Source organism: Bubalus bubalis, chromosome 11 (assembly GCF_019923935.1).
Source record: "Bubalus bubalis isolate 160015118507 breed Murrah chromosome 11, NDDB_SH_1, whole genome shotgun sequence".
In the NCBI taxonomy this organism is placed as follows: Eukaryota; Metazoa; Chordata; class Mammalia; order Artiodactyla; family Bovidae; genus Bubalus; species Bubalus bubalis.
The window spans coordinates 52188105-52203690 of record NC_059167.1 but is presented as its reverse complement, the minus strand read 5'-3'; the positions used below and the strand labels follow the sequence as shown (position 1 = coordinate 52203690).

The window sequence follows — 15586 nt, the reverse complement described above, 5'->3', positions numbered from 1 at the left end:
GAGGAAACAGAGGCTCATAGAGGTGAAGTAATTGAATCTATTGAGTGCTGGAGCTAGGAATGAAGTCAGGTCTCAGTGACTTTCAGGGGTTTTCAGGCAAGGGCAGAATCAGGTAGAGGCTACCTGATTGTGGCTACCCTATAATTTTCATCATGCTTGCTCAGTCGCTTCAGTTGTGTCTGGCTCTTTGAGACCCTATGGACCATAGCCCACCAGGCTGCTCTGTCCAAGGGGTTCTCCAGGCAAGAATACTGGAGTGGGTTGCCATGCCCTCCTCCAGGGATAATTCTCATCAGTAGCTGAAAAATACCATGAGCGCAGAGATGAGAAGCCAGTTGGAAAAATAGTGATACACAGAGATCAAATATAACTAGTTAAGTGGCTTTGAGGCCTTACTGGGCAATGACTTGCCCACTCCTTTCCCTCCACTGCTCACAGCTTTCACTCCACTCTATTTCCATTTTTTATTTTTACTTTTGGCTGTGCCATGTGGCATGTGAGGTCTTAGTTCCCTGACCAGGCATTGAAACTGTGTCCCCGGCAGTGAATGCATAGCGTCTTAACCACTGGACTGGCAGGGAATTCCCTTGTTCTCTTTTCTTTTCCTCTATTTCCAGAGAGGTATTAAATGTAATCGTGAATGAGCATCCTGCAGTCCCATCCATGCATCCCCTTGACTGTAAAGTGAAGGCAGGGATGACATATTTTTGTCCCTTTATAGAATTATCCAGCTCAACAGTCCCAGGAATGAGTTTTAGACCTCACTGAGCAGTTTCCCTCCTGGGGCCCCTATTCACACATAGGGAGCCGTGGGCACTGGATACACCGGTGCTTAACTTGGGTGCAGACATCAAAGCAGTCACCCCTCCTTGTCGCTCAGCTCTGATCCGCCAGAGCTTGCGATGAGTGGCCATTTCTGGGGCAGGCCCCTTATGATATAATAAGTTGTTGTATAATAAGACTCAAAGTTGGAATGCAGTACATTCTACTTTACCCCTCTGTGTTTCACTAACCTTTTCTAAATAATTTCCCGTGCATTATCTCAATTACCTTGTGTGGATAGCATGGACCTTGTTATCCCCACTGTAGAGATGCGGACCAGAGAAGGGAAGGACAGAATCTAAATGTCTTCTCACTCTGCATGTGACTTTCTTCTCACTCTTCTGTTACATAGTCTTAAATTTAAGGGGTGTTCTTTCTCCAGCTTTCCACCATATGAAGTGTTTTTCTTTTTAGTGACTTTGGTGGGAGTGGTAGAAGTGCCAAGACACTGAAGAAAGCAGGGCTGAAGTCGTCCTGACACAGTGAATTTACTTGTGGATTTATATTATGCATAGCTCAGATATCCCATGAGACTCAAGTACAAACCCACTCTCTTGGTGTGCTAGGAATTTTTGTTTTTCCATGTTGAGATGGAACAAACTGGTCAAACCTGTTTATCCCTCTAAAGAACCACACCTTCTGCCTTCTTCTAAGGAAAATAAGTTTTTTTCCTTATATTCTAATAGTCTAAGTTTCCTCTAGGGTCCCAAGATCTCCAACTTGCCTCTTAGGGAAAAAAAAAATAATGTAGAAATTCTGATTTAGTACAGGTCAGATCCAGGTTTTTAGTAGGCCTCTCCTAAGACCTGTTGCCCAAATGCCTTTCAGAGACCTTTAGAAATGGAACGTGCCTGCAGAGGCGTGCTGCGGGTAGAAGGGCGTGGTGTCGGAGTACCTGAAGACCGTGGGCCATGTCTGAAGGCTGAATCACTCATAGGCCTACAGAAAAGTCCTTCCAAATTCCTTCCGTCTTCATTGTGTTAGATGTACCTCCTCAGGACCTTGGCAACTTTATGATTCTTGTATTATGCAGCCTTTAAGCCTATACAATGGCATGTTCATTTCCAAAGCCAAGAGAAGAAATGTGTTGCTTTTATCTGACCATGGTTTCATTTTGTTTTGCTTTTCTAGGCACAGTATGAGAACCCACCACATATCTATGCTCTTGCAGATAATATGTACAGAAATATGATAATTGACAGAGAGAACCAATGTGTCATCATCAGGTATGGAAAAGAACAGTTTTGGGTCCAGGGAACACAAGACTATGCTGTACATAGGATGCTGTCAACGAGCTTTTGCAATAGTTGCTCATTTCAGAGTCTGGTTAATGTATTTGAGTAACAAGCAGCCCGTTAGCTTTGCCTTGGTGTATTTTATAACTTCAAGTCTTAAAGCTTCGAGCTTCCACGAGGTTGCTTTTTGTACCCATGTCACTTGAAGCATTAAGGCTTTAGGGCATATGGTTCTAGCTCAGTCTTTCTCTGATTGTCGTCAGGTCCGGAAATAAAAATCTCAAGACACTTCCCCTCCCATTTGGGATGGTATTGTGGTTTTACCCTGAATTGGAGATCCTTTATGTTACAAGTATAGTAAGCATGTGTCACTGTTTTGTCAGCTGGAGTCCTTTTTTCTAGGTCCTTTTTCCTTAATATTTCAAGTTTGAACTTTTTTGGGGTTTTTTGTTGTTGTTGTTATTTGCTTTTAATTTTCTGAAGGCATTACTGGTCAAAGCCAGCATTCGGCATCCACAGCTATGTTTCGCAGTCCTTTTAACCTGACCCAGCTCTGAGTCTTTGCTGGCTTGAAGTGCTTTTACAATTTTGTTTACTGTTACAAACATTTTCAAACATACAGAAAACACAAGCAATCCATATTTCCATCACTGAGAACTTGGCAGTTATTAACATTTTGTTCATCTTTTTAGTGCTTTAATTTTTTAATTCTTAATTTTTTTAATGAAAATTAAAGGAAAAAATCCTATTTTTAATTCACAAGCATACACAAAATTACGAAAAGTATTATAATAAGCCCTGTGTATCTGTCATCTACTTTATACATTTATTAATATATGGCCAACCCTGTGTTTTTTGAGAAGGCCATGGCACCCCACTCCAGTACTCTTGCCTGGAAAATCCCATGGACGGAGGAGCCTGGTGGGCTGCAGTCCATGGGGCTGCTAAGAGTCAGACACGACTGAGCGACCTCACTTTCACTTTTCACTTTCATGCATTGGAGGAGGAAATGGCAACCCACTCCGGAATTCTTGCCTAGAGAATCCCAGGGACGGGGGAGCCTGGTGGGCTGCTATCTATGGGGCCGCACAGAGTCAGACACGACTGAAGTGACTTAGCAGCAACCCTGTTTTACCTAGTCCTCCCACTCTGCCCCTACTTGATTCAATCCTAGGTAGAAAATAATTTAATTTGTCAGTAATTCAGGGTATACCTCTAAAAGACCATTCTTATCACAACTGAAAAAAAATGAGTAATTCCTTCAGTATGATCTAATATTATCGGTATTCCAATTCCACAATTATCTTATAAATTATTATTTTTTTTTTTTTTTTTACAGTTGATTTATTTTTATTTGGGTTTCAAAGGCTCATGTTTCATACTTAGCTGTGTGTCTCTCAGGTCTTATAATCGTTAATACTTCTCTCTTATTCTTTTTGTTTTCTTGGTGTTTATTTGTTAAAGAAAAAGGTTTGTCCTGTAGAATTTTCTGCAGTCTGATAATAGCTAGTTGCCTCCCATGACTTTGCACTGTCCCCTATATTTCCTGTAAATTGACAGGCTTTGAAAGCTTGATTAGGTTCAGTTTCAATTTTTTAGCAAAAATGCTCCATCATTGATGCCTTGCACTTAATGCCTGTTTGGCTAACCTTTTGTGATGTTCAGATTTCCAGTGAGTCCATCCATTATAAATTCTCATTTCACAATCATTTAATTAATGGTTGGAAAATAATTTTCTAATTGTATTCCATCTATATTAATTTATTAATTGGAGTTCTCATTTGTTTATCATAAAATACAATCTGGATAGGAAAATTGGATAAAAAGCTTGACTTGTTATTTTCATTTACTAATTTTTGAGACAATAAGTTGATGCCCTAGCAGCCTCCCAAAGTATGATGTTTGCGTTTTAAGTATCATTCTATACTGGTGGGTTTTAAATACCTTACCTGTTTAACTACATTGCAGTTTTTCTTTTAGGTTCAAATAGTCCTACCTTTGGCTTATGAGAGTCCTTTGTATTGACTCCTTTGTCCCTTTGATGTGACTCCAGTAGTCTTTGATAGTTTTCTTGTATAAGATGTTCCAGGCTTATCTTGTACATTTTCTGCCAAGCCTTAGGTTCAGCCATTTCATCTGAAAGCCCTGGCTCATTTTAATGGGAAACAGTATTTAGAGACCGTCAGTCTACTGATGAAGAGTGCTCACTGCTGTGTGTTAATGGTGCTTCTTGTTCTTTTCAGAGGACAAAAGCAAGGAATATGAACTTTTTAAGAAAAATATGAACCATCAATTCACACTGATAATGTCTAGTTCATTTGTAAGATTTTAGAGTTTTTATTTATTTGGATTTTATATTTGGATGCCATTTCTCTTATTCTGAAAACCTTGGTTCCTGATGACACTGTTAGAATTATTTGCACTATACTATGTCTGTGCATAAAATTATAAATAAATAATTAAGTATATACTTATACTCAAGTGTATATTTATAAAAGATATATTGCATAATAAATAATGGGGTAAAGCAAATAAATAATTCTATTAATGCTCCAAGATAACAATACCAACATTATTTGTAGCAATACTATTTCACTTTAAAATTTCTTTGTTCTTTTTTGTCCTTAGGATGTACAGTCAAAATATTCGATTTTAAGAGTCACTTAACATAATACTTTTCTGTGTCATTAACATGCCAATTTGACCTACAGTTAGGTTCTTGTGTTTCATTTTAGAAGTTTAAATTTTTCATTTTGTTTTAAAATTGTTTAAACAATTTACATGGCTCCAAAGTCAAAACTATAAAACAGGAATACTGAGGCATTTTAAGATATAGACTTCATGATATTTTATCTCCAAATATTTCTATATGCATCTCAAAATGTTTTCTAACTTAGCCCCAATACCATGATCACAACTAAATAATAAATAAGCAATCCACATTTAAATTTCTCTAATTGTTGCAAACATGTCCTTTCTTGCCAGTTTATGTAAATCAAGGAACACTGGCTGCATTTGGTAATGAGTCACTTTTTAATCTTACCAGAGTTCCCTTCTCCCATTTTTTTTTTCCCCCATTGACTTGGTCAAGAGAACAGCCCAGTTTTCCTATAGACACCTTTTAGATTGGTCCAGTTGCTTCCTCATGGTCTCATTTCTCTAATTACTTCAATTTTCTGTAAATTGAAAGTTAGATCTAAATTCTTAATTAGCTTCAGGCTAAGCCTTTTGGAAGGAACACTTGTGTGTTGATGAGTTTGGTTGCTGAATTGGAAATGCTTCTGTTTGTTCCCAAGTGGAAGTCACTGGCCAGTAGAGAGGTGGGACATGTTTTCCTGACTCAAATTAAATGCGAGAGGATTAGGCTGAGTTTTCTAACATATTCTCTTGCCCTTTCTCCTTTCTCCTGGGCCCCTAGTAAGATGAGAAGAAGAGGAATGGTCTTGTTGCATGAGTTTCATCAGTTCGGAGCTGCTTCCGTTTTTCCTAGTTCACCTTTCTCCCTCTCTCGGATCTCCTCAGTCGGTCCTACAGGAGACACTTGCTCTGAGGCAGGACGTGTGACCACTTCTAGGAGCCTTCTTTTCAGTGTTCAGGTGGCAAAGACTTGAAGGCCCTGCTCCAGGGAATTCTACTGCAGTCTCTGTGCTGGCAGAGATACAGGAGATGGCAGGACAGGGAGCTGCTTTGACCTCTGATGTTAACCACCCAAGTCAAGCCAGACTTCACATGTGAAAGGCACAATTCTCCATGAGACACCAGCTGCAAGTTGCGAGGTTCCCACCACCTCCTTGGTTTCATTACTGCAACAACTCACAAAAGTCATGAGAGCCCTGGACTTATGGTTACAGTTTTATTAGAGCAAAAGGATACAAAGCAGAAGCAGAAAAAAGTAGAGACACAAGGGCAAGGTCTAGGAGGGGTCCAGATGTGTGGCTTCCAGGCTTCCTCCCCCCATGGAGCCATGGACAATGTTATGTCCTTCCAGTTATGGCATGGGAACTGACAATACTATTGCCAACTAGAAAGTTCACCTGGGCCTTTGGTGTCCAGAGGTTTTATTTGGGCTCAGTCGTATGCTGCCTGCATGACTGACCTGTAGCCTCCACCCGTCCTGAAGATTTGGGCTAATATGTGTAGTCTCCATGTCCTCCAGGAGTCACGACTTAGATGCAGCTTTCCAAAGCTCTTTTCATAAACCTTTGTCCAGTTCCCAAATCTCCCAGGCAAATAGAGACTCTCCTGTCAGGAAGGATGTTTCAGGGCCCTAGAGAACTACCTCCTAGTATTACCTCCCCAAAGCCTGACCTCTCTCTGTGTTAATTCTATATTACCCAAGAGCTGTGCTTTGTCTGCTTTGAGAAAGTAGCTTTGCTATCTCTGGCATGCCATGGTTCACTCTCACCCGCTCTGTGATCCTGGGCAGCAAAGTTAACAGTTGTCTGGTCCTCTCTTCCTTGTGAGTGAACTGATTGACTTCTGAGGTCTCTGAGGTTTGGGGGTCTCGGAACTCTTTCTTCCAAATAATGCTCAGGGAACTGGAAGGCAGAGGAATGCTGTTCTGGGTAGAGAAGCCCAAGTTTGCAGCCATGAGATGGCAGGGCTGGGTGTGGGATCGACCAGGGCTGAGTTCAGTGCTGCCTGCCTGAATGCATTTGTGAACAGAAAACAAAACCAGCCTTCCTGGAGGCTGGAAAAGAAGTCTGCTCCTTATGCAAAGGCCTTCTGCCATATCTGGAGAGACTAGGAATTTTTAGTATCATTTAATTAGAAAATTAAAAATTAATGATGATCTAATCTGTCTGGTGTTCCTTTTAGACTTTGACCTTCTGATTTCCCTGCTATATGACCTTATCCACATGATGAAATGAATACCGTTTATTTTTTACTTACCTATTTTTAATTTTAAAGTAAATTATTCATTTATTTAAAAATCTGACTTATTAAATTTTATTAAATAATGTACATATATAAATATTTTTTGTTAAATGCATTTCACTTTAGAGAGAAATATTTGGGATTTCCATGACAATACATATTTTATGCACTTTTAAATCTTGCTATAGAAGAAAATGAAGATCAGATACATTTATAGTAAAGAAGTATTTTAAAAGAAAATTATACTCAAGTAACAAGAAAAATTTTATGTTTTTTTAATTAATTTATTTATTTTAATTGGAGGCTAATTACTTTACAATATTGTAGTAGTTTTTGCTGTACATTGACATGAATCAGCCATGGGTGTACATGTGTTCCCCATCCTGAACCCCCGGTCCCACCTCCCTCCCCTACGATTTTTTTTTTTTTAAGTTGAAGTGTGATTGACCCACAGCACTATGTTAGATCCAGATGCACAGCAAAGTGATTCAGTATTTCTGTACATTACAAAGTGATAGCCGTGAAATGCATACTCTTAGATGGGACAATGCTGTACATAGAACCAGTATTATCAGTTCCTCCCAATCTTATGTTTTCTAAAGAGGTGAATACAGTGATAGGATGGACTGGCAGCTGACTGTTTCTGGATAGAAGTCAGTGTAACAGATTGAATTTTATTTATTAAAAAAGAGTTTTGGCTGCACCGGGTCTTCGTTGCTGTGCATGGGCTCGTCTCTGGCGGGGGTTGCTCTTAGTCGCAGTGCACAGGCTTCTCATTGTGGTGACTTCTCTTGAGCCCAGCTGTAGGCACGTGGCTGCAGTAGTTATGGCACGTGGACTCAGTAGTTGCCGCGTGCAGGCTCTAGAGCACAGGCTCAGTAGTTGTGGCGCACAGGCTTAGTTGTTCCAAGACATGAAGAATCTTCCCAGACCATGGAGAGAACCCATGTCCCCTGCATTAGCAATGGAATTCTTAACCCCTGAACCACCAGAAAAGTCCCAGCAAATTGAATTTTAAGAGAAAGAAATCAAGAAAGAAGACAGGCTGTTTTGTCAAGCAGAGACCTCCATCTAAGCCTTGGCTTTGAGTTTGTTTTTTTAAGGTGAAGTATAGTTGATGTACAGTAATATATATATATATATATGTGTGTGTGTGTATATATATATATGTATGTATGTATCGGAGGAGGCAATGACACCCCACTCCAGTACTCTTGCCTGGAAAATCCCATGGATGGAAGAGCCTGGTAGGCTGCAGTCCATGGGGTTGCTAAGAGTCAGACATGACTGAGCAACTTTACTTTCACTTTTCACTTTCATGCATTGGAGAAGGAAATGGCAACCCACTCCAGTGTTCTTGCCTGGAGAATCCCAGGGACGGGGGAGCCTGGTGGGATGTCGTCTGTGGGGTCACACAGAGTCGGACACGACTGAAGTGACTTAGCAGTAGCATATATAGGTATATTATATAGTGATTTACAATATTTAAAAGTTATGCAGTTACTATAAAATATTGGCTATATTCCTGTATTGTACAATATATCCTTGTAGCTTACTTTATACATACCAGTTTGTACCCCTTGATTCTCCTACCCCATCTTTCCCTTCCCCACTTCCCATTGATCTACTAGTTTGTTCTCTTTGTGAGTCTGTTTCTTTTTTGTTACATTTAGTTTTTTGTATTTATTAGATTCCACATGTAAGTGAGATCGTACAGTATTTGTCTTTCTCTATGTGACTTATTTCACTTAGCATGATGCTCTCCAAGTCTATCCATGTTGCTGCAGAGACAAAATTTCATTCTTTGGTTTCCCTGGTAGCTCAGCTGGTAAAGAATCTGCCTGCGATGCAGGAGACACTCCTGGGTTGGGAAGATCCACTGGAGAAGGGATAGTCTACCCACTCCAGTATTCTTGGGCTTCCCTCGTGGCTCAGCTAGTAAAGAATCCACCTGCAATGTGGGAGACCTGGGTTCGATCCCTGGATTAGGAAGATACCCTAGAGAAGGGAATGGCTACCCACTCCAGTATTCTGGCCTGGAGAATTCCATGGACTGTATAGTCCATGAGGTCACAAAGAGTCAGACATGACTGAGTGACTTTCACTTCACTTCACTTCATATATATACACACACACATATATACATACATACGTAGACATACACATGCAGGAATGGAATTATGGAATTGCTGGGTTATTCTATTAGAGTAGTTCTATTTTTAGCTTTTTGAAAAATCTCCATACTGTTTTCCACAGTGCTTGAACCAACCTACATATCCACCAGCAGTGTACGAGGGTTCCCTTTTTTCCACATCCTTGCCAACACTTGTTATTTGTGTTCTTTTTGATGATGGCCATTCTGACAGGTTGGAGAAGGCAGTGGCACCCCACTCCAGTACTCTTGCCTGGAAAATCCCATGGACGGAGGGGCCTGGTGGGCTGCAGTCCATGGGGTCACTAAGAGTCGGACACGACTGAGCAACTTCACTTTACTTTTCACTTTCATGCATTGGAGAAGGAAATGGCAACCCACTCCAGTGTTCTTGCCTGGAGAATCCCAGGGACGGGGGAGCCTGGTGGGCTGCCGTCTATGGGGTCACACAGAGTCGGACACGACTGAAGTGACTTAGCAGCAACATTCTGACAGGTGTGAGGTGAAATCTCATTGTGTTTTTGATTTGCATTTCCCTGATGATTAGTGATGTGGAGCATCTTTTCATGTTCCTGTTGGCCATCTGCATTTCCTCTTTGGAAAAGCATATATTCAGTTCTTCCCATTTTTTAAATCAGGTTGTCTGTTTTTCTGATATTGAGTTCTATGAGCTGTTTCTGTCTCTAGCCCAGATTACTCTCCATGTCTGGAGTTATTTTCCTACCCAAGGCTGTTCTCATCTACTTCAACCCAGTGATTTCTTCATCCTTTGAATTTCAGCAGCAGTTCATATACCCCTAATTTTTGCCACCTATTTAATATGTTGTTTAATTATATTGAAGTATAGTTGGTTTACAATGTTGTGTTCATTTCTGCTCTACAGCAAAGTGATATTAAAAAATATATCCTTTTAAAAAATATTATTTTCCATTATGGTTTATCACAGGATATTGAATATAGTTCCCTGTGCTATAGAGTAGGACCTTATTGTTTATCCATCCTATTTATACCAGTTTGCATCTGTTAACCCTAAACCTCCGATCTTTTCCACCCTCACCTCCCTTCCCTCTTGGAAACCACGTCTGTTCTCTGTATCTGTGAGTCTGTTTCTGTTTCGTAGCTATGTTCATTTGTGTCATATTTCAGATTCCACATATAAGTGATATCATATAGTATTCTCTTTCTGACTTCACTTAGTATGATAATCTCTAGGTCCATCCATGTTGCTTCAAATGACATTATTTCATCCTTTTTTGTGGCTGAGTAATATGCCATTGTGTGTGTGTGTGTGTGTGTGTGTGTGTGTGTGTGTGTTCACATACACACTTGCCACATCTTTATCAATTCTGTTGATGAATACTTGTTTCCATAGTGCTGCTAAGAACATAGGGGTTCACATTTCTTTTAGAATTATGGTTTTTTCTGGATATCTATCCAGGAGTAGGATTGCTGGATCATATGGCAACTCTATTTTTAGTTTTTTAGGTTACCTCCACACTCTTCTCCGTAGTTGCTACACCAATTTATATTCCCACCACCAGTATAGGAAGGTTCCTTTTTCTGCACACCCTCTCCAGCATTTGTTATTTGTAGCCTTTTTAAATGATGGCCATTCTGATCAGTGTGAAAGGGTACCTCATTGTAGTTTTGATTTGCGTTTCTCTAATAATTAGCAACGATGAGCATCTTTTCACATGTCTGTTGACCATCTGTATGTCTTCTTTGGAGACAAGTTTGTTTAGGTCTTCTGCCCATTTTTCATTTGGGTTGTTTGGTTTTTTAAACATTGAGCTGCATGAGCTGTTTGTATATTTTGAAGATTAATCCCTTTTTGATCACATCGTTTGCAAATATTTTTTCCCCAGTCTTTTTGTTTTATTTATGGTTTCCTTTGCTGCACAAAAGCTTGTAAGTTTGATTAGGTCACATTTGTTTATTTTTGCTTTTATTTCTATTGCCTTGAGAGACTGACCTAAGAACACATTGGTACAATTTATGTCAGAGAATGTCTTGCCTATGTTCTCTACTAGGAGTTTTATACCACCTAGTTAATATTGTTATCACTTTTTAAAATTTGCATGCACTTATTTTCAGTAGTTTTTCAATCCTTGCTGAAATTTATGTTTCTCTGTTGCACATAATACATGTTTATCATTTTGAAGCTTGAAATAAGCTCTAAGTGCTGTTTGCATTTAGAAAAGGGAGAGATTGATTTGGACTAAAATAAATAGCAAAAGTGTCACAGAGGTGTTGGGACTTGGGTTGAATTTTCCATATAGAGTGGGTGGAACGAAGAAAACATTGATGGCTTGATAAATTCTGAAACCCAAACCATGTAATGGGGAGAACATGAGGAGGACATCAGTGTGGTGGTTAAAGAAAATCTACATTGACGAATAGTCCTTATAAATTACTTGAGGGCCAGAACTGGGTCTCCCCCTTCTGTTTCTGTATGACAGCCATATGGCGTTTGCGTAGTAATGCAAGATTGGTTGATTTGGGGAGATATGGTTGATTGGGTGACATGTACCTCCTTGAATGACAGGCTGGGTAATCTATAGACAAGCTTTCGGGCCTCAGGGATGTCTTGCAGGCCTCTGAACAGAAACGTGCTACCACAGGAGGCTGGTTCACAAAGATGAGTCTGTGGGTAGAAAAGAGATGGACTCTTGAGCAAATATGGAGGTCTAGATGTAAGATGATGAGGACCTGACCTGAGTTGGAAAGGCAAAGAGGAAACTGATGTGTGACCTTCCATAACCCTGTGAAGGAGTAAAGGATTAGAAAGTGAATGTGGACCCCAGGCAGTGCCAACAGAAAGGTACAAATAGCTCCCTTAGTATCATCCCTTGTCAATGATGAGCACCTGAAGACACAGGCAGACACCTGTGAACCCAGTAAATGAGCAACCCAAATCTGCTTAGCCCAGTAGTCTTCTGTGCTCTGGAATCCAGAATTTAGATTTATGTTTTAAATTCACGCCTGTGGTAGCTTTGGACCTATTGGAGACATCTACACAAATATATTTAATAAAATAATACAGGGTGAGGAGGGAAAGTGACAAGTTTTTCTCTTATTCTCTACTATCTCTGTATCATCAGACTAGACCTTGGCACTGTAGCCAGAGGCATTTCTGCAGCCTTTGCCAACTGACTTCTGTAAAGACTTACGGGATCTTGGAGAATATTTATGTGGCAGCTTTACTGCTGCCATTAAAAGTGAATTCCTATCACTTTTGGCCTGCATCGGCTGCCCTGGTGCATTAAAAATATATATGATGTTGATCTGAGAGCATCACATTTGGTGCAGTTTCTTTCTTTTTTTTTTTTTTTTTTTTTTTGCCACATGGTGAGGCTTGCAGGATCTGACTTCCATGACTGGGGTTCAAACCCAGGCCTGTGTCAGTGAAAGCATCCTAACCCCTGGATCACCAGGAAATTCCCCAGTTTCTTATATTTTTGCTTGAGATACTCTTAAGCAGCTGTTTTTATTCTGTCCTTAATGTATTCAACACCAGTTTGCAAAGTCTTGTTAGATTGTATCCTGAACATGTGACAAAGAACTATTTTTTAAAGAACAAATAAAGACATAAGAGATGTTTTGAAGGCACATCAATAAGATTTAGTGGCTGAATTTGAGAATTTTTGTAGAGGAAAAAGAAACAGTTCAGAAATCTTAGATTCAATAGTGACAATGTCTGCTTCAAGAAACATTTTGAGTTTGGAATCCCTAAGATTTGCAGGGGTAAAGATTAAAGACTTAAACAATTTAAAAAATTAGATCACTTATAATATTTGAGTTATGTCTTATCTCTGCTGTCTGCCTCAGCACTATCAATGGTCTCATGGATTCTCAAGCTGTCTTCCTGTCTTTGATGTATTTCAGGAGCCTTTTATTGTTAGCATTGGAACTCTTTCCAATTTCTTGTTTACCCCAGCACCAGCATCCTTAGAAACTCCCTGTCCCTCTGGCCTGGCTTTGGGAGGCCCAGTCATCTCACACCCTGACTAGAGGATCTGTGTGAGGACTGCCCTCTGTCTGCAGTCTTGAAGAACTATGGCTCAAGTTTACCCTTTTATCCCAGATTCCCTGAAAATCTTACCTACCACCCTGAATTGAAGCATGTTATTCAGGAAGCCCAGCTCATTAGCTAGTTTATATATTATCTATAATCATAATAGTAACCCCCTTTCAAGTACTTGCTTTGTATCTTAACATCCTTTACTTGTATCATTTACAACCTGCTGCTGCTGCTAAGTCGCTTTAGTCGTGTCCGACTCTGTGCGACCCCATAGACGGCAGCCCACCAGGCTCCCCCGTCCCTGGGATTCTCCAGGCAAGAACACTGGAGTGGGTTGCCATTTCCTTCTCCAATGCATGAAAGTGAAAAGTGAAAGTGAAGTTGCTCAGTCGAGTCGAACTCCTAGCGACCCCATGGACTGCAGCCCACGAGGCCCCTCCATCCACGGGATTTTCCAGGCAAGAGTACTGGAGTGGGGTGCCATTGCCTTCTCTGATTTACAACCTAGGAAACTAGATATTTGGGCTTCCGCTCGTGGCTCAGTGGTTAAGAATCCCCCTGCCAGTGCAGGAGACGTGGGTTTGATCCCTGGGTCGGGAAGATCCCCTGTAGAAGGAAATGGCAACCCACTCCAGTGTTCTTGCATGAGAAATCCCATGGACAGGAGCCTGGTGGGCTACAGTCCATGGGATTGCAAAGAGTCGGACACAACTGAGCGACTAAACAACAAACTAGATATTATTACCTACGCCCTTTATTGCAGATCAGGTAACTGAGTCTGAGAGGTAACGAAACATGTTAAGCATCTCATATTTGAAATGTGATGAAGCCACGTACCAAGCCAGGGCTGCCTGGCTCCACTGTTACACTCTGTCCACTTGGCTGCTTTGAGCCAGAAGGTGTCAGCTTGTCTGGTTAGTCATCTGTTACCACCCATGGTAATGGGGTACAGTGAGAAGATCTCTGGTGTTGAGTCACAGGGCAAACTCGTTATTCTGTCCTGTAGAAAGTGTGTGACTTCTGCAAGCCTCAGTCACTTCATCTGCAAAATGGGGATTAATGTTCAGTTGCTAAGTTGTGTCTGACTCTTTATGGCTCTGTGGCCTGTAGCATTCCAGGCTTCCCTGTCCTCCGCTGAGGAATACAGGGGAAGTTGTTGAATAAGAAATACACATAAAAAATTTTTTTTAACTGTTAAGGAGTAATGTATTAAAATATCTATTTTAATAAATAATTAACTCCTTTTACTGTAGTAACAGTAAAAGGGATTGTAGAGCCAACAAGTAGCTGAGCTGGGGTTCAGACTTGATGTTCAGACTAAACACTGGGTTCTTCCTATTGCATCAGGCCTGGGCCACAATGAGCATTGCCCTGGGGCCATTTTCTTGGAAGACTCTAGGTGATAATTTTGTCTGCTTGACAATACTAATTGATTTGGAACAAGTCACTCTTATTTGTCCTCATGATGTTAATGAATCTTTATCATTTGCTCAGTCATTTCTGCTTGATTTTGTATTTTATGCATTCAGCCATTGCATGTACTCGAGACTTATATTTTTCAGCGTCACTACAGGCCCTGACAGATCATCACCCCTTTCTCTCCAGCCCTGGAAACCTTCAGATAGGCAAACTAAAACTGCAAAATTTTAGTTTGCTTTCTAATCTCCTTTGGAACTTGTGTTATTGCTCATCTTCCGGATTCTTTTAGTCACTAATATGTCTATCCTTTATAACTCAAGAATTACAAAAAAGTCTTAACTATCGCTGTGATTTTTACCCTTGGATTATACCTTCTGAAATAGGAGTCAAGTTTAATAATAATATGTATATGTATATGTACACACACACACACACACACATATATAAAGTCAGGTCTAGGAAAGTAGGACCCAGTGGGGATTTTCATAACTTCATTGTCTTATCAGCCATTCATTCTAGACAGGAATGGCACCCTCTAATGCTTGCCTACTCACACATCTTCCCTCCGTCCCTCCCCTACCTGGCTAACTGTAACCTGTCTCATTGAGATGTAAGTAGTGTGACTTGACTTAGCTTATGAATTTCTTTAGGAATCTTTTCCTAATTCAAGCTCAGCAATCCCTAAAACTGTACCCCTATCTCCATGGTGTTACCACAGCATCAGTGCATTTGACCTCCCCTGGTGCAGTAAGCTCCTCTCATTCCAGGAGACCCATCTCATTCCAGCCCCAGCCAGCCCTCAGCATGAAGAGGCATTTAGTGCTTGTTGGGTAAACAAATGCACATACGATTTCTGTTTAAAATTTTTATCTTTTATAAAGTGCAAATACATGTGAAGTTGGCAGAGCAACATTTCAGTTACATTAACTTGAACAGTTATAAAGGAACAAAAGCTAGTGTGGTAAGAACCAGAAGAAATTTGTTGAGACTAGCAAGTAGGGAGATAGAAGGAATGGGTGACTACTTATTCTATGAGACGTCTCCCCTCAAAATAAGGCT

At 40.4% G+C, this 15586-nt stretch overlaps 1 protein-coding gene across 2 annotated transcripts in view; it reads left to right on the top strand.

The window, feature by feature from the left end:
* MYO1E (myosin IE) overlaps positions 1–15586 on the top strand; it is a 217093-nt gene that overhangs the window by 110372 nt on the left and 91135 nt on the right. For both annotated transcript variants that reach the window (XM_025295700.3, XM_025295697.3), the window contains exon 4: positions 1954–2048. In XM_025295700.3, the coding sequence (XP_025151485.3) occupies positions 1954–2048 (95 nt within the window). The remainder of the gene's footprint in view (positions 1–1953; positions 2049–15586) is intronic.